Source organism: Silene latifolia, chromosome 9 (genome assembly GCF_048544455.1).
Source record: "Silene latifolia isolate original U9 population chromosome 9, ASM4854445v1, whole genome shotgun sequence".
NCBI lineage: Eukaryota > Viridiplantae > Streptophyta > Magnoliopsida > Caryophyllales > Caryophyllaceae > Silene > Silene latifolia.
The window spans coordinates 201,018,361-201,043,313 of record NC_133534.1 but is presented as its reverse complement, the minus strand read 5'-3'; the positions used below and the strand labels follow the sequence as shown (position 1 = coordinate 201,043,313).

General features: G+C 38.2%; 1 protein-coding gene across 1 annotated transcript; it reads left to right on the top strand.

Annotated features, from left to right (window-relative positions):
• Positions 1 to 16,372: 16,372 nt before the first annotated feature.
• Positions 16,373 to 24,740, top strand: LOC141600349 (spermidine hydroxycinnamoyl transferase-like). Its single transcript, XM_074420570.1, has 2 exons — positions 16,373 to 17,395; positions 23,980 to 24,740. Exons 1-2 carry the CDS (start codon positions 16,461 to 16,463, stop codon positions 24,434 to 24,436), a joined length of 1,392 nt encoding a protein of 463 aa, XP_074276671.1. The 5' UTR covers positions 16,373 to 16,460; the 3' UTR covers positions 24,437 to 24,740.
• The last annotated feature ends 213 nt before the right edge of the window (positions 24,741 to 24,953 follow it).

Genomic DNA, 24,953 nt, shown 5'->3' with positions numbered 1-24,953 from the left:
TAAATTTCGTAAAATCGAGTCGAAACTCTGTCCAAATATCGAGTCAAACTTCGGGTCTAAAACCCATTTCAAAACTAAATACAAAACAACAACAAAAACGAAAAAACGAAAAAAAAAAGTCCAAAAAACAAAAAAAAAAACGTAAAAAAAAAGTCCAAAAAAAAGAAAAAGAAAAAAGAGAGAACCAAAATATTTTTCAAACAATGTGAATGTAAATATGTAAATTCAATTGGGCTAAGTTAGAGTCGGAGTTCAAGCTGACTATGTCCTAGTCGGAACTCTGTCGGATCATAAACCCGTCTATCTTTACATTTTGGGTCTTTTCAAATTCAAGTCTCACACACTCGAGGCTAACACATCGAGTCATTCCCATATCCGTTTCTCGAATTCTCCTAGCACACGTTTGGGACACACATACCCGAACCTCGAGTCAAGTCTGTCTTAAACACATGAATTTGAACTAACACGTGTCATCCATCCCGTCAATAAGGTCAGCCATAAATGTCACTACGTCAAAGTCAACACTCGAGTCAAAATTAAAGTCAAGCACCGTGAATTCAAACACGAGAAGTCGCTCACGACATTTCACGAATTCACAAGTCAAGTATAGATTTATCATCTTGTCCCTTCCTTTGTTTGTTGCCTTAGTATGCGTGATCCCATGTCGAACCGAGTGTAATGCGCGTCATTTCTGTCGAGTAGGAATCCGACAAGTTCCGTCAGTCAGCAAAGTCACAAAGGAGTTCAAGCCACAATCACCGCGTTTCTTCAAGACGTTTATGCCATGGTCCTACGAGTTCAAGCTACAATGGAAAATTTGAGCATTAGCGTCCTCACCCTTGAAAATGGAATGGTGGAAAAGAACACGCCACCTAGAGAAACCTCTAGTCTAGGTCGTTCAAAGTTTACCTCTTGCAATAAGCATCGTCCTAGAAAGCTAAAAATAGCTGAAAGGAAACCTGGGAGGCATCAAAGGGTGCTTTCTGATTTAGGCATGTCTTATGCCGATGCTTTGAAGAGACTTTCTGCCCAAGGCATGCTACATCCAATAGGGCCTACCCCAGATCCGGAAAAGAAGTCTAGGTTTTGGGATGGCAATTCGTATTGTCAGTACTATAGAGGAAGGGGACATGACACCGAGAATTGCTAAAAACTAAAGAATATCATCCAGGATAATATCGAGAACGGCAAATTACCTAGATGGGACAGTAATGCATATTGCCAATAACATCGTGGCAGGGGACATGATACAGAAGAATGCTTTTGTTTGAAGCATATAATCCAAGATATGATTGAAAGTGGGAAGTTGTCCCTCTCAACTTTTAACCTACAAGGTAGCTGATGCAATCCTCATGGATATACCACTTATCAAGAAGCTCTTCTTGACTGTTATCCTTCTAGTGTTCCCAATAATGAGGACGGGGCGCTCAAATGGGTGAATGCTCAAAGTCAGATGCCGAAGCCAGTTGCTAGAAGAGTAAAACGTTCAAGCGTGGGCCGATGATTACGAGTCTAGATCTAAAATCGAGTCAAAGTCCGAATCCGAGTCCGAGTCTTAGGCTTTCTATCCCATAATATTTTCATAGTGTCTTTCTTTGTGTCCATTTTCATTTCTAGTGACAACCTGGGGGCTGTCCCACGAGTCACATGTCTTCTCGAGTCTATGTTAAATACATTCATTATTCATTTCAATAAAAGCACACTTTTCAATCCACATATTCTATCATATCTCTTCCTCTACCCTTTTCCTGTGACAACAAGAATTGGTTTGAGACATTTTAAAATGAACAACAAAAACAACGTATGACAGTCGATGTGAGTGCACTTAAATGATGTTCCATTCTAAGTTATATAGGACCTAAGACTCCGTGTTCTTTTCTTACCTGTTCCATGTCTGGCAATAGAAACCACAATATAACCCTAGTTTAGCACGAGCCTATCTCAAGAGATTCTAGGACGAATCCAGACCGTCTCCTTGTTAACGATCCATGACGGAAGGCAAGCCCATTCCCCACAATAAACAACCTATGTTACTAAAGACCAACCCTTTCACACCAAAGGTGCTAGTCTGACCCAAATCCATGGTAACAAGCAAGTCCAAGATGATACGAGCCATGATAAAAGACAAAGGCTCATCAAGAGAAACTGGTCAATATCCAAGGCCACAATTATGCCCATAATCCAACACAAAAGAGTCAAAAGAAGAAGGCTCAATCAAGCAAGTCAATATTCAAAATTAAAGTTATCCTCAAAAAACCTGAATCAAGAATCTGAGCAATAATCCAAGATATATTCCAGACCAAGAATCTGAGTCTGAATCAAGAACAAGCCTGGAATCAAATGCTGAACAGAATACTGCTGAAGTCAGTATAAAATCAAGACACCAATCAAGATGGTTAGCTAGCACCCTCATTTAGCCTTTCACACATCACACACCCTAAGTCCTTCTCGAGACCGTTACTAGGGAGATAGTTAGGAATTTTGAGAATCCTCTCAAGCTCGTCGAATATACCCATCCTTTAGGGCCAAGACATGGAAACTTGATCCCACGTCATTTTAACCTACCTCTATGTGCTCAGGCTACATCAAGCCAAGAGACTCCATTTCCAAGCCATATTACAAGCCATAACCCCATTAAGCCTTAACTCCACAAAATCAAACTCCAGAGATTTGTTCATCAAAGCCTCTTATTACCGAGCTCCACATTCCAAATATCCAATCCAGTTTCACCTTGACCCAGACACGGAGTCTTCAAATACTTTGCTACCAAGAACGGGACGTACCCAATTCATCCTTAGGGTCCACTTCTAAGTGTGCTCACATGACAAGGAAATTTTTACAAACTTAGTTATACCTCTTTGGTCTATGATCGGGAGAGAGTTATCTCAAATCAATTCTTTGAATCACCAAAGGAATATTACCCTTATGACCCATGCACTTTAAGGTCCTGACAACATAAGCTTAGGCACACACTTGAACTACGAGCATGGTTTGATTTCACCTTTTCAAGTGGATACGTAGGCAGTCTTTTCTTACACAAGAAGGATACAACCACAACACCCAAACAAAATTAACCAAACCTCAGAACTACGATCTGGTTTGATTTCACTTCACGTGAATACGTAGGCAGTCCTCAAGGACACAACCATCCCCACTTCCAATTCTCAACCTCAAATGCCATCCCTTTCCATTTCAACCTTCCAAATTTACATTTCCACCTCTATACTTGGGGCTCCTTATTGTCGCCCAGCCTCTTTTTTTTACCAAATTCCAGAGTCATCTTCTCATCCTGGGGGCTTCTCTTCCTAGATGCCACCCTTCCTTTATTCCTTTCTCATTTGAGTCAAGCTAGTACTCGTTCCGGATAATGACAAAGATCTTAGATCAATTCTCCAAGTTATTGTACCTCAAGAGGGGTCTCCTTTACAGCAAACGGTGTCAAAAGATGTCTAAGTTGATCCATGGCTCATGCCTTACCTTTATATGCCTTCATCATTCTTGCAAACTCTTCTACCTTTGGAACTGATACGCATTGTCACCCACACTTGGCTAGGGGTCGCGCATACTTAGGCAAGGTCTGTCAAAGTCATCCCTGTGTCGCGTCAAACCTAAGTTGGTGTCGCGTCAGTCAAACCTAAGTCTACATTTCGCGTCGCGTCCATTTAAGGTCTGTGTCATGACAAGTCCTATGTCTAAAGCCCATTGAATATGCATATCGCATTACAAACGACAAATTTCTTTGAACAAGTTTTAAACGACTTTTAAAAAGAAACAACTTTTGCAAAGCCTATATATGTGTTTCCTCATTCGAGGTCCATGTGATAATCGCTTACGTGCATATATTAGATTGCATTTTTGTGTGGCTACTAACCATGCAGGTAAGTATCAGAAGCAATACTTTGCCAAGACCTAGTTTGTCACAACGAGCAGATTTTCCCTCACAGGTGTTTCGACACGCCTTCATTATATTTTCCCCAATGAGAGTACGCGGATAGACTTTCCCTCTCGAGACATGGAGATAAGTTCCCGATTAAGTTCCCCAACGAGAGTTCACGACCAACAGTCACTTCCTCTCGAGACATGGAGATCGACATCAACCCCAAGACTTATCGAAGTTTTTTTGAAGACTACCCAAGCAGTTTTCTCCTCAACAGTTCCCGCCCGTGTCCTGCTACTTACAATATTCCTTGAAGACTACCCAAGCAGTTTTCTCCTCAGCAGTTCCCGCCTGTGTCCTACTACTTACAATATTTCTTGAAGACTACCCAAGCAGTTTTTTCCCCAGCAGTTCCCGCCTACGTCCTGCTACCCTTGACATTTTTGTTTCCTCACAGAGTTTGGCAAAGGTTTCGTTCTCCAGAAGTTCCCAAGCCAAAGCCTCCTTCCTTAGGTTCGTAAACCCAAAGTTAGGATTCTTACCCCTAGATTCTTAGATCCCAAAATGGCTTCCTTTAGGTTCATAAATCTTTAAGCTCCCACACCAACAACCTTAGGTTCATAAACCCATAAATCCTTTTGGAGTTCTCATACCTCAGAAAGCTTAAGCGCACGCATTTAAAACAAGAATTAGTAACCCAGTAAGTTCCTAAACTTAACCCTAGAATCTCAAATCCTCTTTGGTTCACAAGCCTTTAAGTTCCCATACCAGCCGTCCTTTTAGGTTCGTATACCCAGGTTTACACCTAGCTCTTTAGGTTTCCAAAATCCCTAGAGTTCATACACTTTTCCCCTTAGGATCGCATTCCTTTAGGATCACCTTTTCCCCTTAGGATCATATTCCTTTAGGATCACCTTTTCTTAGAGTTCCTACACCCAAACTTTGGTTACCCCTTAAGTTGAAATTATATTTGACCTCCTTCCCTTCGATGCTTTCCTTTAGGGCCCCACACCCTAGCACAAATCCTTACATAACTTTTAGGTCTTAACCTTAGCTCATACGCTTACCCTTAGCTCCTATGCACCTCCAGAAGCATCTCGAGAAAGAAGTCTCAGGTATGGTCTCTTCTTATGGCTGGCGAGCTTCCTTACGTAGTCTAATGGACTTTAAACGACCCTCCCCGATAGTCGACAGACTCTAAAATGTTCCCAACGACAGGTCCTTAGTTCAGACCCCTTGAGCCGCCTCGCGTCGCCATGGTCGTCAGGTTGTAATCTTCGATTGACCTGATGGCTATACTTTGACTTTCGCCTTGTCCAAGCCTTAGTCAAAGTGGGGGCTCTGTAGACACCTCGTTTCTGCACCTCCCGCAAACCACCCGGTGATGATTGGGCCGCATGTTTGGTACGCGGAACAATTTGTGACAGTTCGTAAGTTTATCGTCAAGTGATTGCTCAAACATTAATATCTACCTCTTAGTTGTCATCTACGCGCCGATACGGTCGTTTTGACAGTAATTAGAGTACATTTGGAGTCCGGGTCAAAAACCGTCTTCATTTCTTAAAACCGTCAAATTCCGAGTCAAAGCAATGTGCTTGTCTACCTAAGGTTAGGATGTCATAAAATGTTGGGATTATATCTTATTTTGAGTCTCATGTCACTTCATTAGGCTAAACTAAAAGTTTACATTACAAAATGTGCATTTCATTTAGCTAAAACGACAACCCGACCTTTAGGCCCGTTTTACGAGGTGATAACGACTTTTTTGGGCCAGGCCTATTTCACAGAAAATTCTAGATCTCTTTCTTAGCTTTCCAACGCCACCAAAATCACCTTATTCCGAGTCTTCTAGAGAAAGTTATGCCTAAAATACGACCGGCTGTCAAACGCACTTTCTTGCGCAGGAGGAACCCGCTGAGGAAAGGACGCAGCAAGTGCTGCGCCTCTTCCAAGGGACGCAGTGCCTGCTGCGCCTCTTCCTCAAGGTTTTCTTTTTGTCCAAGTTTCCACGTTAAACCTAAGTCGGTTATTTTCGGATCTTTCTCTCCTTTCCATAATTCCTTCTGTGATTAGTATAAATAGGAGCCTTCGCTCCTCATATTTCTCACGCGAGTGTCCGCCCTTCTCTTCTCCCTTTGCATTCTAGACCTTTGTTCTTACTTTTTGGCGTCTACGTGCTTGAAAATTCGACCACGTAAGCTCAGATCCTTCTGAGTACCAGCTTCGTTTGCATGACCGACCAATTTGACCAACTCCACATCAATCAACTTAATTAATCTAATCGTTTTCCTCTTACGAGGGCACTTTCTTTACATTCGCGTCGAGCATCACTAATCGATATCTTAGTCCTTCTCGTTTCGTCAAATATGTAAGTCTGAGGGTGTAAATCTCTCTTTTATTTATTGTTATTTACTTTTTGTATCATTAATGTAAGGTTTATGTTGAAAATACCTCTTAAAACCGATTTCTAAAACCATGCTTTAAAACTCTCTTTTACGGATTTTCAGAAGACGAACCGTCGAGAAAGGACGCAGCAACTGCTGCGCCTCTTCGAAGGAGCGCAGTTCCTGCTGCGCCTCTTCGCGAGGCTGCCGCAGTTCCTGCTTCCTTTCTTCTTCCTTCGTCCTCTGTAATTCGTCCAATTCTTTTGTTCTTTGTCTGTTAATTCTTTGTTGCAATAGCATAATAATTCACATGTATATTATTCATCATTCATCATTAATATGTTTAATTTATCATAAATGCGACTTAAATCCCAAGTAACCAATATTTGCGGGTTTTCGTCATAAATTCAATCCGGGTTGTAGAAATTCAATTTATTCATATTGAGTTTCTGGAATTCATCGTTGATATATTTGCACCTGTTATTCATCGTTTGTTCATCACATTCGTCATTAATCCATCGTATTTAGCCTAATTAGTTTAGTTTATTAATTTGTTAATTAATCCTCTTATTGATTTTGTATTAATTAGTAATATTCCGTCTCATCCATGTTTTATTGCTTTATGACCCATCATTCACATGTAATTAACCTATTAATCACTTCCATCCGAGTAAATAATTTAATCAATCATTAAATTCACCAACGAGTATTAACAACACGCAATTCCGGCTTCACAGCCAGAATTCAGGTCAGGAACAGACGCAGCAACTGCTGCGCCTATTCCGAGGGACGCAGCTCTGTTGCGCCTGTTCCGGGTTGAATTCTGTCTCTGAATTCCGTTGTTGTTTGACTTAGTTTAATTAGCCTACGTTTAATTGACTATTAATCGTATTATCACCTTCTGTTTTATTCGTTTGCTTATTCTTTTATTCTTTTTCTCAAATTATCCGTTTTAAAGGTATTTTCGACATAAATCGCCTATCCCAATGTAATTATTGTAATTTTCATTATTGTAATTTTCTTTATTGTATTTGTCATTATTTCTTGTATCATTTGTATGTCTTCACATGTAATTGAACATTAAATCCTACTTTGACATTAATTGTATGCTAATTAATTGTTCACCGACTTAGTCTAATCTTCACATGCTAGGATTAAAACTTGGATGTTGCATTGCATGCATATAATCGACGATATATCGAGTACGAATAACTTCCCTAATCATTAGTAGATGACGCTATCGAGGTGGGCGGGATTAGGTGTTCGATCAAAAGAGCTTCCTAATACGTACCCTCACCCCTTACTCCAGATCTCCGTGAACACCCGCGTTCATTGGCATCCACGAGAGTCATTCTAGACATAGAATGCTAAGGGTAACGATTGCTTAGTGTTCATGTCTCTACTTTGTGTCTTGACATGACACGAGGTATTCGAACGGTTCCAATTTCCAATAAAAATTGGTGGCGACACCAACAAAAATGCAAACGCTTGTTCTCTTCCTCCCAAGCGCCCCCGTGGGCCCCCGCTATCCACACTTTCAACTCTTGAGTCGGGTAGGGTTAGAGCAATACATGGACCTTCATGATGACACCTACCGATCTTTCACATACGAATTCTTGTTCACCATCTCAAAAACGGGGGAGGGGGCAAATAAGAGAGTGAATTTCCATCTTCATAAAGTATGGCACTCTATTTCTTTTGATGAGGTGAGAGAGATTTTAAGAATCACAAAAATGCCTTCCCCGGTTAACCCACCCAAGGGCAAACTAAATGAGGTGTGGTGTCATCTCACGGAAAGACAAGCACAAGATCATAATGACAAGCTTTCCGCCATCACCAATCCCGCAATCCGCCTTTTGACAAGATGTTTGGCTTGTTGGTTCTTCTCCATGGGAGAGCCAACAAAAGTTAGCGATGCGGTGAGGGAGTGCATTTGGGCCATGCTCCCGGAAGGGAGTGGTGTGCCGGATTGGGCGAGACTTTTTGTTGATTATTGTTTGAAGCATAAGAAGAGGAGGGGAGGTAACATCAATAGTGGGGGTTTAATCACCCTTTTTGTGGAGAAATTTGTGGGCTCGACGTCGGATGACCAACTCCCCGTTTGGGGAAATCATTTTTATAACGAACATGGACTTGAGGAAACACACATGATCAAGGTCCTAGATAAACAAAATTTTCGATGCAATTGGTTGGGAGTGGGGAAAGTTCCCTACATGGTTCTACCAAAGAATGGCCCGATTCCTCATGGTACCCATGCCATTCATTTCTTTTGCCCGGCCGACACGCCGGAGCAAAGAGGGGTACAAAGGAGAAGGGTAGAAGCACCCTCGGTTGTCCATCTTGATAGTGAAGAGGAGAGGGAGATAAGGAATATAGAGCATGACCCACCCCTCCATGACACACCGATGTTTGAGGCGGGGGCAAGCTCTACTCCACCAATCGCCCCATGGCAACAACAAATGTTTGAATACTTCACGGAGACCCGAGGGACTTTGGAGGACATTAGTGGGAGAGTTGATAGCTCTTATGCTTGGCAACAACAACAAATGCCAAGACTTGAGAGTCTAGATCAATGGAGGGTAGCTAGCATGGAGAACCAACGATTGAGTGCGGAGGCCGAAAAGGCCCAAATGAAGATGCTTCAAGAGATGGCTAAAAGGCAAGATGAGGCCTATGCTTGGCAACAACAACAAGCCAAGCACATGGAAGAACAACAAGCCATGTGGAGGGCCCAAAATGCATGCACAGAGCAAGCAACTCAACAATTCGGGGTGCAAAATGAGAGGCACCACCAATATGTTGAAGACTCCTATGAAGATGCTCAAGCTCAAGAGGATTCTTTTGGGCTCATCCGTGGCCTTTTCGGCATGACCCTCCACCAAAATGACCCTCCACTACGAACCAACCATCACCGAGCCACAAGTTGAGGAGGCCTATGAGAGGGCCAAGAGAGTGAGGCAAGCAAGAGGAAGGAGAAGGAGAGATCAAGGGACATATGAGCAAGGGGAAGGCTCGGGTCCCTCCAACTACCAACCATGAGAGGATGAGAGTACTCCTCCACATTGAGGATAATGTGGAATCTAAGTGTGGGGGAGTAAGATGATTGAAGTTGTAATATATGTACATTTCTTTACGTTTCCATTGAATGTGTGCTTAAAAAAAAAAAAAAACGAAAATCCCGGCTAGGTGAAAACCCACAAGGGTGGGCGCCTAGGCAAGATTGGGAAAGGTGGCCGAGGACGGAATGAAAACCCGAAAGGGCATTCCGGGCAAAATGAAGAATCGAGTTGCGAGCCACCGATGAGAGGAAAGGAAAAGCTAAGGTGAAAACCCGAAAGGGCACCTTAGGCAAAATGAGGGATTTTCACCAAAAAAAATTGAAAAATTGAAAATTGCAACACCAAAAAGATGGAGGGACAAGAAGGGAGCGATAAGGAGGATTTAGGAAGGAGGCTAGATTTAGGATTTAATTTATTTTTGAGTCAAAGAAAATTGTTTCAAATTGGTGGTTTTCATGTTGGCTACTAAGTTGTTGATCTTTATTGGTGTTTGGCCAACTTAGTAGCATGACTTGCTTTGCTTGGAGTGATAATGGGGTGATATAAGGGGAGCATGAATGATTTGGAGGATTGTGTAAGTCGCTTTGCTATTGCCTTGGGATAAGGCAAGAGTGACCATTACTACTTGGGTGATATAAGAAGGGTGGAGTTGCGTGATGAGTCGGAGAAGGAGGTGTGTTGTGTCTTGTTAAGAGGGATGACATAAGGAGGGCGCGTGAGAGAAGAGAGAGTGTGTGTCAGCCATGAGTCTTTGTTTTTCTTTTCATAGGTGGTTGTCAATGAGGGAGACATAAGAAGGTCGTGGTAAGGGAGGAGCGGTCATTTACCCTCGTACTCACCTTTAGGCTTATGCAATTGCTTGTTTCGGGTTTTGCTTGGGACGAGCAAAAGTCTAAGTGTGGGGGTATTTGATAGTGTCAAATGTGTCGTGTCTAGTATGATAATATTAGGTTGTTTATTCAAATGTTGGAGCCAAGTTATGCGTTAATCTCGGACATACTGGCTTACTCTATTTCTTTGTAGTTTGGGTCACAAAGGACTTAGTCTTGAATTGATCACCTTTTGAGGCAAAGGAAGCAACCGTATCAAAGAGTCAAGGTGAAGATTTCATGTTGTTTCAACCAAGATAAGAAGTCCGTCTCAAGCAAGCAATGACGAGTGAAGTTTGGAAAGTAAAGAAGCAAGCAAAACTTGGAAGTTGAGAGGAGAGTCCCGAGCTGGTGCGCAGCCTGCGCCACATTCCTGCGCAGACTGCACAGCCTGTGCCGCCTGCGCCGCTCTCAGAGTTTCCTGCGCCAAGTTGTTTTAAAGACGGGCTTTGTTTAAGCAAATCAGTTTTTGGGCTTGTTTTTGGAGGGTTTAACCTAGAAAGGAGTGCACCCCTATATATACTCCTCATTTTGAAGACCTAGTTATCATCTAATTATTGAATAATCTCTAGAAACTTGTAGTAGCAAGAACACTTTATTTTGGGTGAAAGTTGTAATCTTTTAGCTTTGGATGTTAATCTTTCTTCATTTCTTGGGTTTTTCTAAGAAGATGGAAGGCTAATCTTTCCTTTGCTTGATGTAATTTGATCAAAGTATCCTACTTTGGTATTGTAAGACTCTTAAATCTATCTTAATTTATCTAATGTTCTTTCCTTGTGTTTAATTTCTTTTGTTGAGTAATTGAATGTTTGGGTTGGCCATCCTTGCATGTTGTTTACTTGACTAGTGCAAATCCTAATGAAATGGTTTAATTTAGTTGGGATTGTTGAAGCAAGTTTGTTGTTTGTTGATTTTGTTTAAAGGATTCTTACAACAAATAGGAAAGTTCATGTCTTTTTCTCATTTGTATGATTCAATCTTATGAGGAATTGATCCTAGCTTCATCTTTTGGTTAAATTCTTAATGCTCATGCTTAGTCTCTTTTCATGGTTTAATGACTTGTTGTCTAAGTTTGAAGGATATGTGTAGATGGTTTAATTTGCATGCATCAACATCTTGAGGTGATAGTATTGGGTAGAAATTAGTAAGAGAGTAAAAAAAAAAGAGTCAAGCTTTACCATTGTTGGGTCACTAAGAGAGAATTACATCAAGTATCCCCCTTTATATTGAATCTTGCACACTAGTTGTTTGTGGAATTGTCTCAATAGGAAGAACTCAAATCTTTACTTATATTTCCATGTTTGTTTCCCAAAACCAATCCTTTTTCATCCATGTTTCCTACTAGTTGACCTTTGTTAATACCCATTGTTTGTGATTAGTGTCTTTGGTTAAGTTTAAATTGTCATTAGGTTCTTAATTAGTAGTAGAGACCCACTTAGTAGTCAATAGTTTACAAATTCAAGTTTTTAGTCTTAAATTCCTTCTCTTGGGTTCGACCCTTATTTCCCTTTACTACTATTCTTAATTGCATAGTGTAGAGTTGAGTTTGGTTTATAAATTGTTAATTTGATAGGTTAATTCTAGTATTTTAACGACTTAGTATTTATAGCTATCAATGGGCCATGTGGTTGATAGTGTTTGGGGCAGGGAGGTTGGCGTACACCCATTTGGAGACCTTAAGATGGGGGTTACTGCAAACCCTAGAGGGTTTATGGGTTACTATTTACATAAATCATATTCCCATTGCATGGGAATTCCAGTAGGGGAAAAAGCTGTTGCTGCTTCCTCCAGTGGCCCTACCTGGTTATGACTAGGATAATGCCTACCCTGCAGATTTCGTAGATGATGGAGATACCGAATACGGCGATGAAGAAGAAGAGGAAGAGGGGTATCTTGAGGGTTTGACATGACCGGATGTCGTACAGTTTGATCTTGATGATCATGAGGCCATAGCGCCCTAGGGTTTGTTCAAAACAACTTAGTTGGCACAATAAGCCTAAGGTAAGGCGCATAACCTGAGATGTTTTCAGCATCCAAAGGATTCCTTTTGAATTAAAATCTTCGAACGCTGGGGGGTTATTTGTTGGCGCCTAATTTAGTTAGGGAACTAAATTTATTATTTTAAGAGTATGTTAAGCGCCCATGTAAAGCTTAAACAAGACTAAGAAGTCCAAAAGGCCGAACGCTAGGATAAAGGGGATAATAAGCGCCCATGTGAAGCTTAAAGAAGACTCGGGGATTTTGTAACCGCCTCCCACTTAGGGGTAGTTTCCAAGAAGCTGAATGACGCCTATATAAGGAGGCATTTCATTCAAGCAAACAACAGCAACTACAACTTAGTCTATCTTTAAATTAGTCTCCTAGGCGTAGCATAGACTAGCATTAGAAGTAGAAGTAGAAGTAGCATGGCGAGCCCATCCGATCATAGAAGTAATCAGCCATTTATCCTTTAGTTTGTAATTTAGCATCCACAAGTATTCTTGTGAAGACTCTAGTTGATGTTGTTTTATTGGAATCTTCTTGATATATAAGTACCATTGGGAATTCCTGTGTTTAAGTTTGAGAATTATATCATTCATTGTTGAGCGCTAAATTATTATAAGTAATTTAGCGGTGTTTATTAGATTACGCATCTACAACCGTGCCTCGAACCCTTGCTTTCAAGGGTAGATCACAAAGTGTAGGAGGGTAGTTACGACCTCCAAGGTACTTTTCTTGTTTTCACATAAACGACTTTGTTTAATCTTTGTTAGCTTGTAATCTATAGTTTTATGGATATGTTGAGCTTGTAACATAACAATTTTGATGCCAAAAAAAAAAAAGTTTTCAAATTAGTAAAATTTTATGATTTCCTCAACCATGGATAGAAGAGTGAGATTAGTATCAGTATTACTTTTTTTTTTATATCGTAAAATCGTAGAATCAAATCAGGATTGGGATAACCATGTCAGGTCTTTTAATTCTTAAATCTAAATCGTTCCTTGAACATTACTAATAAATACCTCTTTGTTTCTTCGTTTTAAACAATCTTCTCTTATTTCCTCTCCTTTAGAAATATTACTCATAAATAATTACTTCCTTTATCTCAGCTATTTGTTTACCTATTTTATTTTCTTTAGAGTAAATTATCAATTACACCCACGTCAAATGCACTTTTTTATATTTACTCCCACGTCAAATTTTTTTATTAAATTACACCCAAGTTAATAGCTCAGTTTACAAATTGAACCCCATCCTATTTTCCGGTGAAAAACTGTGTAAAATGACAGATTTGCCCCCGCGTGTTTCTAATTGTGAATGAACCTGTTATAACTCTTCATTCACTTCCCCCCTTTCACTTTTAACCCTAATTTCATCCCAAATATTTCCCCAAAATCTGGCCCTTTCAAATTCCCCCAATTAAATCTTAATTATTAGTATATTGATCATCCGTCACCATCAATCACGTTAATAATCATCTGTAAGTTCCCCTTTCATCTCTTCTTTGTAATTTGTTTGTTGGTTAATTTTTAATTTTTGATTTCTGTTGCTATCAATCACGTTAATAATCATTGCTATGGAATTATTCAATGTTGTTTATCCTAATTTGCGACTTTATCTTTGCATTTACGGTTTGAATTGTACTCTTGTTTCTTTATGCATTTAAGGTTTGGTTTGTATTTCTGGGTTTTTTTCTTTGTTTTTTACCCTAATTTCTTGGTTTATAATTGATGGGCATTCGAGGAATTGATGTAATGTGTCGCCCTTGAATCATTTGGACCTTCAGAGGGGGAAAGTGAAGTTGTACTGCGTGACAACAATGCGCAAAAGGAGGCGTCTTTCTGATTTTCTGGGTTTTCAATTTCTTGATTAATTTTGGTCATTGATGGCTATTAAATTAGGTTATTTCTGGGTTTTGAATATTTGGGTTTTAATTAGTTTAATTCTGTATTTTGAATTTCTGGGTATTGTATTTCTGGGTTTATGAGTTTTGCATTTCTATGCCTTAGCTTATGAATTCTGGGTATTGTAGGAAAGATGAGGAGCAACACGTCTATAGTTTAGGGTATACAGGATAAGATTGATCGCATATTGGGTGAGGCTCCAAAACTATTTCAGCGTTTAGATGTTGTTTTGGCACCAACCGCCGTGTGGGATATGTTGACTAGCCAAGACCCGGTACTCCAACTGCTTCGGCCTCTTTTCGTGAATATCCCAAGTCCATCTCACGCTCTGAACCTTGGTGGTGTCGTCTCAAGTAGTAAGTTGCAGCATCCATAAGAGTTAGGTTTGTTGTGATTTTGTGATTTGCAACTACCAATTTCATTTACGTTCGTATGTTTGGTCTGTTGCAGGAATGGTTGCCGATAAACGGGAGGAACTGAAACAGCTGACTAATGAGGTGGTCCTTCTTTTTGAAAGGATCAGAAATGTCTTGTCCTGGGATGCAGTGGTGGATATATGCCGTGCGAGTAGGAGAATTGTGAACCTCCCAGAAGGACAACATGAGTAGCTCAGGATTCTGGATGTTTATTGTGATCATTTAGAGTCCCTACACGAAGACAAGCTTAGAGAAGAAAGGCTTCGAGAGCTTGACTCTTCTTCTTCTTCTGATGACAGTTACAGCCGATGAATGAGTGTATTCAAAGGGGGCAGGCAGGGTATGGAGGTTGGGGGGTTCTAGCATGCTGTTGAACAATATGTTGTATTTGCACTGATGTATTTGCACTTATGTAATGGATGCATTAAGGGATGTATTTGCACTGATGTACGGTGATGTATGCTAGAGTAGTGTTTCAATTAGAGTACTCTTTCAATTAACAGTTGTACTGTTGAACAATATGTTGTAATTCAACAAATTTCTTTCGCTCATCTTTGTCTGATTAGCTTACTACCTCCAATTAGCTTTCCCTCCTCCCCATCAGACGATTACTACACAAGAAGCTAATCTAAACAAATCCTAATAAGCTCCCTAAGATCAGAGCTTTATGAAGAGTTGTCATCAATGTAAACAACGAAAGTTCAAATAGTTCGACAACATCGTCCGCTAAAGCTAATCCAAACAACTTCAAACAAACCACAATTTAATCAAAGCTGCATTATACAAAAAGCATAATATAATTTTATAAATTTGATTACTACACAAGAGTACAAGAGTTAATTGGTTATAATATATTTCTACAATTTTGATAACAAAATAAACAAGTACGCTGATTAACTATAACTACTTCTTAAGCTAGCTTAATACTCTATCTTGCTTAATACTTGGCTAATTAACTTGCTGCAAGTGTTGCCAAAAACTTGTATTATCAGGAATCAAATCTCCAAAATCGAAATTGAAATCAAAATCAGAACCAAATTGATCATCGAAGCTTCCACCAAGGACGTCATCAAAGTCAAAATCATCTAATCCAAGTCCTTCTTCATTGCTCATCGAGAAATCAGGTTTAATATCATCAATAATAGTCGAAACATCTCCTTCGTTTCTTGACCTAATTTCCAATGCTTGATTACTCCTCAAACATTCCTGACTAAGGCTATCAACCCTCGAACCAACTTCATTCCGTAACCGCTCCAACGCAACCTTATACTTTTCAAGCTCATTGAATACAAATTAATAAAATTGAACACATTGAACAAAAACAAAACAATGGGGAATGAATTACCTTGAGGATTAGTAACACAATGAAAGAAATCAAATTAGGGGAAATATAAGAGAGAAGGATGAAGAAGGGAATGGAATGAATGAGAGAGTAAACATGAAACACACACAAGGTTAATAAAGAAAGGCAGAAGGGCAAAATCGTCTTAAAAATATGTTTTATCCCAGAAATTTTGAAAATTGACGGAAATTTGGCCGGATTCTGATATTGGGTGCAATTTGTAAACTGAGCTATTAACTTGGGTGTAATTTAATAAAAAAATTTGACGTGGGAGTAAATGTAAAAAAGTGTATTTGACGTGGGTGTAATTGATAATTTACTCTTTTCTTTAAGTGTATTTTAATCCGGTAAACAAACACTCGGATGAAGTAAATCTTTTGCAAATGAGCCCTTAAATATAACTATGCAAACAAAAATATGTGCGCTAACAAATGTTCATGATCAATCCGAACATGCAAAGTCATTAATGCCTTGAAGGGTGTTCATTAAATAGGGAGCCGGGAAGTATATCCATATATAAATATAAACAATATAAGGGATGGCCCTTGCACAATCGTGTAGGTGTTTCTAAAGCTAAGAAAAAAAAAAGTGAAAAAGAAAAGAAAAACACGAATTCAAAAAATAGGAAAATGGGGGTGACATTAAAGTGTAGCCATGTTGTTACGCCGGCGGAGCCAACATGGCAAGGCATACTCCCCTTATCAGAATTAGATCAAGTAGCAGTGATTAGCCATACTTCTGTCTTGTATTTTTATGATCGACCCACTAATCAAGATTGGGTCGATTCATCCAATACCAAAGTCGTAAACACCTTGAAAGACTCTCTTAGCCGGGCATTGGTCTCATTCTACCCGTTGGCGGGCCGGTTAAGTTGGATCGCTGGTAGTCGACTTCAACTTGATTGCAACGCCCTCGGTTGTGAACTAATTGAGGCTGATTCAACTGGCAAAATTAGCGATTTTGGTGACTTTGTTGAGTGTTCTAAATCAATGTTCCGAGATCTTGTCTCTCACATTGATTACACAAACACGCTAATCAACGACATTCCGTTGCTTAGCGTGCAAGTTACACAGTTCGCTTGTGGAGGCATTTGTCTCGGGATACAATTCTCCCACGTCCTTATGGATGGAAGGAGCGTATTCCATTTCATTAAGGGGTGGGCGCGCCTAGCTCAAGGAGAGCCACTAGAAGTTGAACCGTTCTTGGACCGCCTTGCTCTTAAACATATAGGTACCACGGTGGACCCACAAGTCGATCCCAACCAGGTTACTTTTGCTCAGGTGGCAGACTCGTATACTAGCGAGAATCCGCAAGCTGAGGTAACGGAGTTGTTGTCACCAACATTGGTGCTTATGACCGGGGATCGAATTGAGAGCTTAAAGAAGATGGCTAATAAGGAGCATGTGGCTGAATTGAAATCTCGGCCATACAGCCGGTTTGAAGTTATAACTGGACATGTTTGGAAATGTATGACCAAGGCACGTGATCTAGAGGCTGATCAAATTACGGCCTTGTATGTTATTGCTGATGGACGCAGTCGCCTCGATCCGCCGCTGCCATCTAGGTATCACATCGTCGTCCTTTCTTTTTATAAGTGATTTGATTTGTAAAATTTATGATGTGTGAAGTAGAGGTAGGCCTGCAGGCCAGCCTGGGTTCTAGCCAGGCTTAGCTCACTAAACCAGGAAAAATGGGAGTATTATCATACTATCATTGACTGTATTTTGAGGGGGAAAAAAAAAAGTTAATAGTTGACAAACTTGGAAATGGTATGAATTGCAAATCTGGTAGAAATATAGGAAAATGAATAATCTCTCTCCTTATTATAATTAAAACTAGTGGGATTCCCGGGCGTTGCGCGGATTCTAAAATAGTTGTGTAAATGTAAAATGCTTAAGGGCGTTTTAGCCTTTATTCGGTAAAGGGGACTCTAGATCAATTTTAATGCTAATATATTTGATTAACAATAATTATTGCTTAGATAGTAGTTATTGCTAAACTAATCAACACTTATTAGATTACACATTTTTTTTAGATGGTAGTTTTGAGCGGTTTAATGATAAAACAAAACAAAAAATGACAATCCATTTGTATTTTAATTTGTTTAACATTGCATGTGTTAGATACAACATGTACACGTCTTCTCTTTTTTGGTCTTTGAATCTAAAGTATGGAATGCTAAACGATCGACTAATATAGATGTAGTCATGTAATACACTCTTAAGCCTTAGATCCCTTCTTTTTGGCCTTCTCCTCCCATCTCAACCATGTCTTTCATATCTTTATTATTGTCAATGTCTTTTGAAACGACTGTTATCAACTCTCGATGCTCCTTTAAAAGTTTCTCCTTAAGTTTTTTTTAGGCTTCTCTTATTCTAAAGGGTGCTCTTACCCTCACCTTACCCTTCTTTTCATGGCCAACCTTAAATGATTATGTTCCACATGTACCAAGCATTGTAATTTTCTTTTCTTGTAGCTTGGTTTGTGGGTGGTATACTCCCACATAATGTGACTCTCTCCTCTCGAGGTTTGCCTATTTCGCCTTCTTGTAACATGTATCACCACCATTCTAAGAGTATTATCCACATTGTGTGGGTCTGTCCCTTGTTTCGTCAGCTCGCGCTTACCTTCTACTCTTTTAAGTTAACCTTTATTTTAGACTCATTCAAAACCTTATCACTTCAACTCGTCTTGATTTATTCTGATGTTTTCTCCTTAATCTTTTGGTCGTTTTGGTCAAGTCAGTGTTAAACCCCTTGGACACGTAGTGACTTTCTTCTATTCATTTTCATTGCTCTTCTTGGTGTGTTGCCAACACTCTTAAAACCTGACCTCAAACACTTGTTGCTATTTTTGTGTGCATTAGTTGGATTGCCCGAGAACATTAGAGCAATGGTTAATGGATAGACTTTCAAGTGTACAACTTTTTACCCCTTTTGAGTGTACTATTTGACGTTCTTTCCTGTGCAATCCCGTGGGTTGTGAAAACTTGGAATATTTATGAAAAGGTACTATAAACTTGAAATTATTTATGTTAAAATTTATTTAAAAATGTCGTTTGATAATATTTTTAAGATGTTTTTCTAATTGATCAAACCAAATAAAAAAATCCAATTGGGTTTACAGTTTGAATACATAAACGCATGTCAACATATAAAGAAACGTAATTTAGAAAACATTTATTTGTCTCACTTTTACTTATCTTTTTTCATGCTATATAATTATTTTGAGATATCCCATCAAAAGCATTATATTCTGTATCTATTTACGTTCTTTTTACTTGTTTCATGTTTTTATTACATAGAAGAGTCGAAGATGAACTTATATGAGATATATGATGTAACACCCCAAGTTATTGAGAGTAAGGTTGTCCCACATCAGGGGAATTGAGGAGGTTGTGATATGTTTATAAGGGATTCCACCTACCACTTAGTAACAAGGCCTTGTGTTTTTGGGCTTAAATGAGGACAAGTAATGGGCCCAAAGGTACATATCCCATCTTATTGGGTTGTGTTACGACCGTGGTGGGTCGGGTTGTTATAAATGGTATCAGAGCGACGACCGTGTGGTGAGACCGTGGTCGGGAGTACCCAGGTCACACACCTAGCGGGGGAGGATTCTGGGCTTGGCTGCGGTCAAGTTGGAGGCACAACGAGGACGTTGTGTTCTTTAAGTGGGGGAGATTGTAACACCCCAAGTTATTGAGAGTAAGGTTGTCCCACATCAGGGGAATTGAGGAGGTTGTGATATGTTTATAAGGGATTCCACCCACCACTTAATAACAAGGCCTTGTGCTTTTGGGCTTAAGTGAGGACAAGTAATGGGCCCAAAGGTACATATCCCATCTTATTGGGTTGTGTTACGACCGTGATGGGTCGGGTTATTATATATGATATGGCATATGATATTATTTTCCTAAACTATACTATCGATACGATACATAGTACTTTACTTATATTGTGTAACTATTTGTGCAAATCTTACCAATAAATAATATTGGTTGAACCCAATTTTTTGATTAGTTATGTTTTCTTTTTATATATATTACGTATCACTACATTATATTTATGTGAATTTGACTTTAGAGTATAAAATCATTCTATTTCCATTAGCGACACTGATCATTCCCAAATATTTTTTTATGTGCGTGCACTCCTTTCAAATGTTTTTTTTATCTACATATTAATCATTTACTATTAGAATATTTAGTAATATAACTTAATTTTTATTATTAGGTCAATATAAGCATGGTGATTAATGAATATTGTTGAAACATTAAATACATTTTATTTTTTAAAATTATTTGATTTCGATTTTCAATTGAGGAAAAAACAGGGGTTATAATGTTTATTGTTGGAACTTGCCGTTATCCCTATATAACGTGATAATAACCTATCTCAACGGGGGCGAACGGGTAATGGTTTAAGGGAAACTCTAAAAAAGTTGAAATTTTTTACTAAAACGTTGAAATTTCCGACCGCCCTCGGCCCTGCTAGCCCCTCTAGCTCCACCACTTACCCGACTCCACCTATTTTGAACCAAATTCCTGAAAACCCGAACTGTCCCGACCCGAACCTGACCCGGTTGGCTTGTTTTCCGGGTCTATCTCTGTTCCAATCAGTTTTTTTTATATTTGATTAATATATTACTCATAAAAATTAAAAAGATAAATAAATGACGGGACGTGAGGAATGTCAGACCTTTTTTTCTAAGCTAACATATCGTGAACCTTTGAGGCAAACATCCTAAGAAAAACCGTTGTTTAATACGGAGTATATTACTACGTGTGTAGTAGAGGTTCACAAAAGTAGACTGATAAAATTGTTATGGAATTCATCTGCATTCTCAAGAGTAGTTAGTACTAAACAAAAGTATGTCACACGGATTTATTACAAAGACTTAAAACTACTATTAAGTTATTAAATATAATATTTAAAATATGATGTTTAGCTAATTACAGTACTAAACTCTATTTCTATATTATTCTTTATGTTAACTTTTAATTTTATTTGAAGTGTTTTAAAATTTTTGAGCTTATAGACGTTTTATGTTGTGAATTAATATATTCAATAATCCGTATAAAATTGGAGACTATGAATATATCTAAGTTTTTTTTTCTATAATATATCGAAGTTTCCATATATATAAATAAATACGAATATTAAGAAATAATCTTCTAATTCTAATAGAAAAGTTGAAAAAAGTAATTTTAAAGTAATAAGTGTACAAATATTAAAAAATTATTTTCTAATTCTAATAGGAAAATTGTACTCCTTCCGATCCAGACATATGGTAACACTTACCTAAAATGGATGAACCACACCAATGGTAACATACCTTATTTGGCATGAAAAATAACTAAATTACCCTTACATCCACTACCTATTTACAACTTTACCATCCATCCACTCACCCACTCACCAACTACTTATTTAATCCATCTAAATTCATGTGGCCCCAATCAATATTTTCTACTTTACCCCTCACTTTTCCACCTTTTTCTTAAATAACCACTTTTTGCTTATATTTACATCTGTCTGGATCAGTGGGAGTATATGATTAATTATTTCGTAATTCTAATAGAAAAATTGTGAGTAATTAAAATTTAAATTTAATTAAGTGTTTTAAAAAAGTTGGAGACTACCACGTCGCTCGAAAAAAGCCTCAAATATATATTTACTAGATTTAATGCCCATGCGATGCACGGGCTTGTTTGTAATGCAACTAAAAACGTTTTCAGAAATTTATGATATATAATAGTACTCCCTCATGTTAGGTTTTCTATATTAGTTTGAATTGTCGATATTTACTAAAATAGCGTTTCGTTATGTCACAATTATGGGAGAAATAAGTCTTATACGAAAAAAAACTTTGAAATGAAATTAATTATTGTACTTTTTTCTTTTCTAAGCTTATTTATTGTATACTCTCTCCACACATCTATGTTCTTCCCATTTTCTCTTGTCTAAGAAAACAAAATACATTTGACATGCGCCATGTTTTTATTCAAGCTCAAAGTTGTAGTTATAATGTAAAACCGAAAATTAAATTGAGTATTAGCGAGTATGACTGTATGAGTATACAAATGGCTGTATAAGCGACTTTACATTTTAAATTTATAAAAAAAAGATATATTGATAACTATATTTTCATTTAAATGGATTATAATATTTGATTTAATAAATCCGTTTTATACAATTTCTATGTAAGACTGCCTCGCGAAAGAAAAACGGTGAGCCTCCATATAGATTGATAGATATAAATAAATATTAATATTAATTGATTTAGTAAAAAAAAAAAAAGAACAACCAATATATATTAGAAAAGCGAGGGAAAGGAAAATTTACAATAATAAGTTGTATTTATGGGAAGCATTTATATACTGTATATAAATAGACATTTTGTCCTACATAAATACTTTATGTAGCTATTGTGAATAAGTAGAATTTTAGTTTATGAAAAACTCAAATACATATTTGTAACCAATTTTATATAGAACGTACAATAACATACATTATAGGGTTAATTGACATGAATACTCTGAACTATAAGAGCCATTCTCAAAATACTCTACACTATGATTTAACTACCAATAAACTCAACTATTATACCCATTCGCTTTGAATAGAATTGGTGTCTCTTTAACCTATTGTAGCAGGTTATTTTAGCTGCGGGCCCAATCATCGTATCCCCTTTTAACATACCTCATCTTCTTCCTTTTCAAAATTAAGATTGTAGGTCATGGTTGAGACAATAAGCTGCTAAATTGTTTCAATCGGTTGAAGAAGACTCGAAACAGCAGAAATATGAGTCTTTAGATGTTTACTCATGTAGTAGCACGCCTCACACGCCCGCCCGAATTCAAACCAATTTCAAGCTCGAAAAACCCAGAAAATTCGCGTCCAATTTGCAGCACAATTGAAAATTTCAAACCCATAGATCCGTTCAAATTAAACTTAAACCCCTAAAGATCGTTTAAATTGAACACTAACTCGAAGCACCAAATCAACCCGGACTTTATGAGAACAAATAAGGTAGATTTGGGGTTTAGGGTTTTCGTGGTGCTCGCCAGGGACAACTGAGGTAGATGTGGCGGTATTGCATCAGTGAGCGACGAGGTGGGGTTTAGGCGGCCTGAGTAGTGGTGTCCTGTGAAAGGTACGGCGATGAGACCTGGCTGGTGGTATGTGTCGTAGCAGGAGACGCATCGAGGAGGAATATGCGTCGCATTAGTGAGCAACGGGGCTGTGGTGGTAGGAGCTTGATGATGGCGTGATGTGTGGAAAAGGGGTGAGAATATCTTGAGGTTGAGTGAGAAAATTGATGGGTGACATGCTTATCAATTAATCAAATTGAATGAGTATAATTGTTGAACCCAGTTAACAGGAGAAAAGAAAAAGGATAGGTAAAAAGAGTTTTAAAAGGAAAAGTGACCGGCTTAACAGGTAGCCAATCAACATATTATAACATAAGCGAATGGGTATAATAGTTGAGTTTATTGGTAGTTAAAACATAGTATAGAGTATTTTGAGAAGGACCCTTATAGTTCAGAGTATTCATGTCAATTAACCCTACATTATATCTATCTTAATTAAAATTTAAGTAATCTTGTAGGTAGTTCGTAAAAGTTGGAGACCCTGTAATCGCTCGAAAAAAGCTTTCTTTAATAATATAGATAGATATTGTTTTTAATAAATGAAAATCCGCTTTTGTTAATCAAATATCCCCCTCTTCAAATCGAATTGTTACATTTAGTTTTTTTAAGGAATATTCATTGGCAAGAAAAACCATCAATATTTCTTCCAATATATAAGAATATATTTATATGTGATCCTGTTTGATTAGTGTTACGAGTAGAATATAAATAGGATCCTTTTAAAATTTTCAACTTGTGAACTATCCCTTAATTTTTCTTTCTTGCAAACTCACCCTTTTTAAATCTGTTTTTTTGTGGAACACTGCATAAAGCTGGTGGTTTTGGGTAAAAAAAAAAGAGTCAACTCTACCATAAAATAAGTCTACCCATTCTAACCCGAAAATACATGGTAAACATTGTGGGACATAAACAGCCATATGGGCATGGATACTACATTTTATCGTACAAAACTCACATTACAATTATACGGAGTAATATTTTCTATTGTGCAGCTACTTTGGCAATGTCGTAGTTCCCGTGATAACAACTAGCAGTGCTGGAGAACTTTTATCAAAGCCGCTAAGCTATGCTTGTAGTAAAGTAAGGGAATCGATCAAACAATTGACAAATGAGTACATCAAAGATACCATTGAGTTCTTTGGGAAGGAGGAAAATCTAAGCAATCACCAGTTCATTGATGATCGAGGAGACTTGGTTGGGAATTCGAAAAGCAGCAACGATATGTGGGTTACTAGCTCGTTGAACCTCCTTGCACAAGGCCTTGACTTTGGTTGGGGTAGTGAAATCTATGCAGGCCCACCCACAGGCCTCGGCGATGATGGAAACTCCCTAATTTTGCCTCATTATCGCCATGATGGTTCCGTCAAACTTGCAATTTGGTTGCAAGATGAGGAAAAGAGTATGAAATTTATTGATTTTTGTGTTGACAACGACATGGAGCAAATTTAGACAAGAAGCATCGCCTCGCACTGTCACAACTATTTTGAATGCCGCTTTAGTGTTCTCTGAGGCCCATTTTTTGTTCTCTATATAAATTGGCATCATTTTTCTAGTTTTGAAATTTTGTTGGAGAAGTTTTGCTAAGATTTTGTGTTAACCATGCCTATGAGAACTACTATCATTTCTTGGTGTAATCAAACCTTGATCTTTATATTGTATTTTAACATTAATTCCTATGTTCTTAATAATGTACTGGTCCTGGGTGTTTGAAAGTCTCTCATTGCATAATCATCTTTGTTTAATTCTTTCAATCTTCCACCATTCTTTATCATCACTTTTGATTGATTGAATCATGTTATTGTTGTCGTAATTTATTCAATGTTCTACCATTCTGTATCTTCATCTAATTCATTCAATCTTCCCCTCATTGAATCGGTGGACATGAATGAATCGGGTTAGGATATGCTACTGTTGGGGTTTTTGGTACAAATAATATAAATATACAAAGACACAATATACTTGTTAT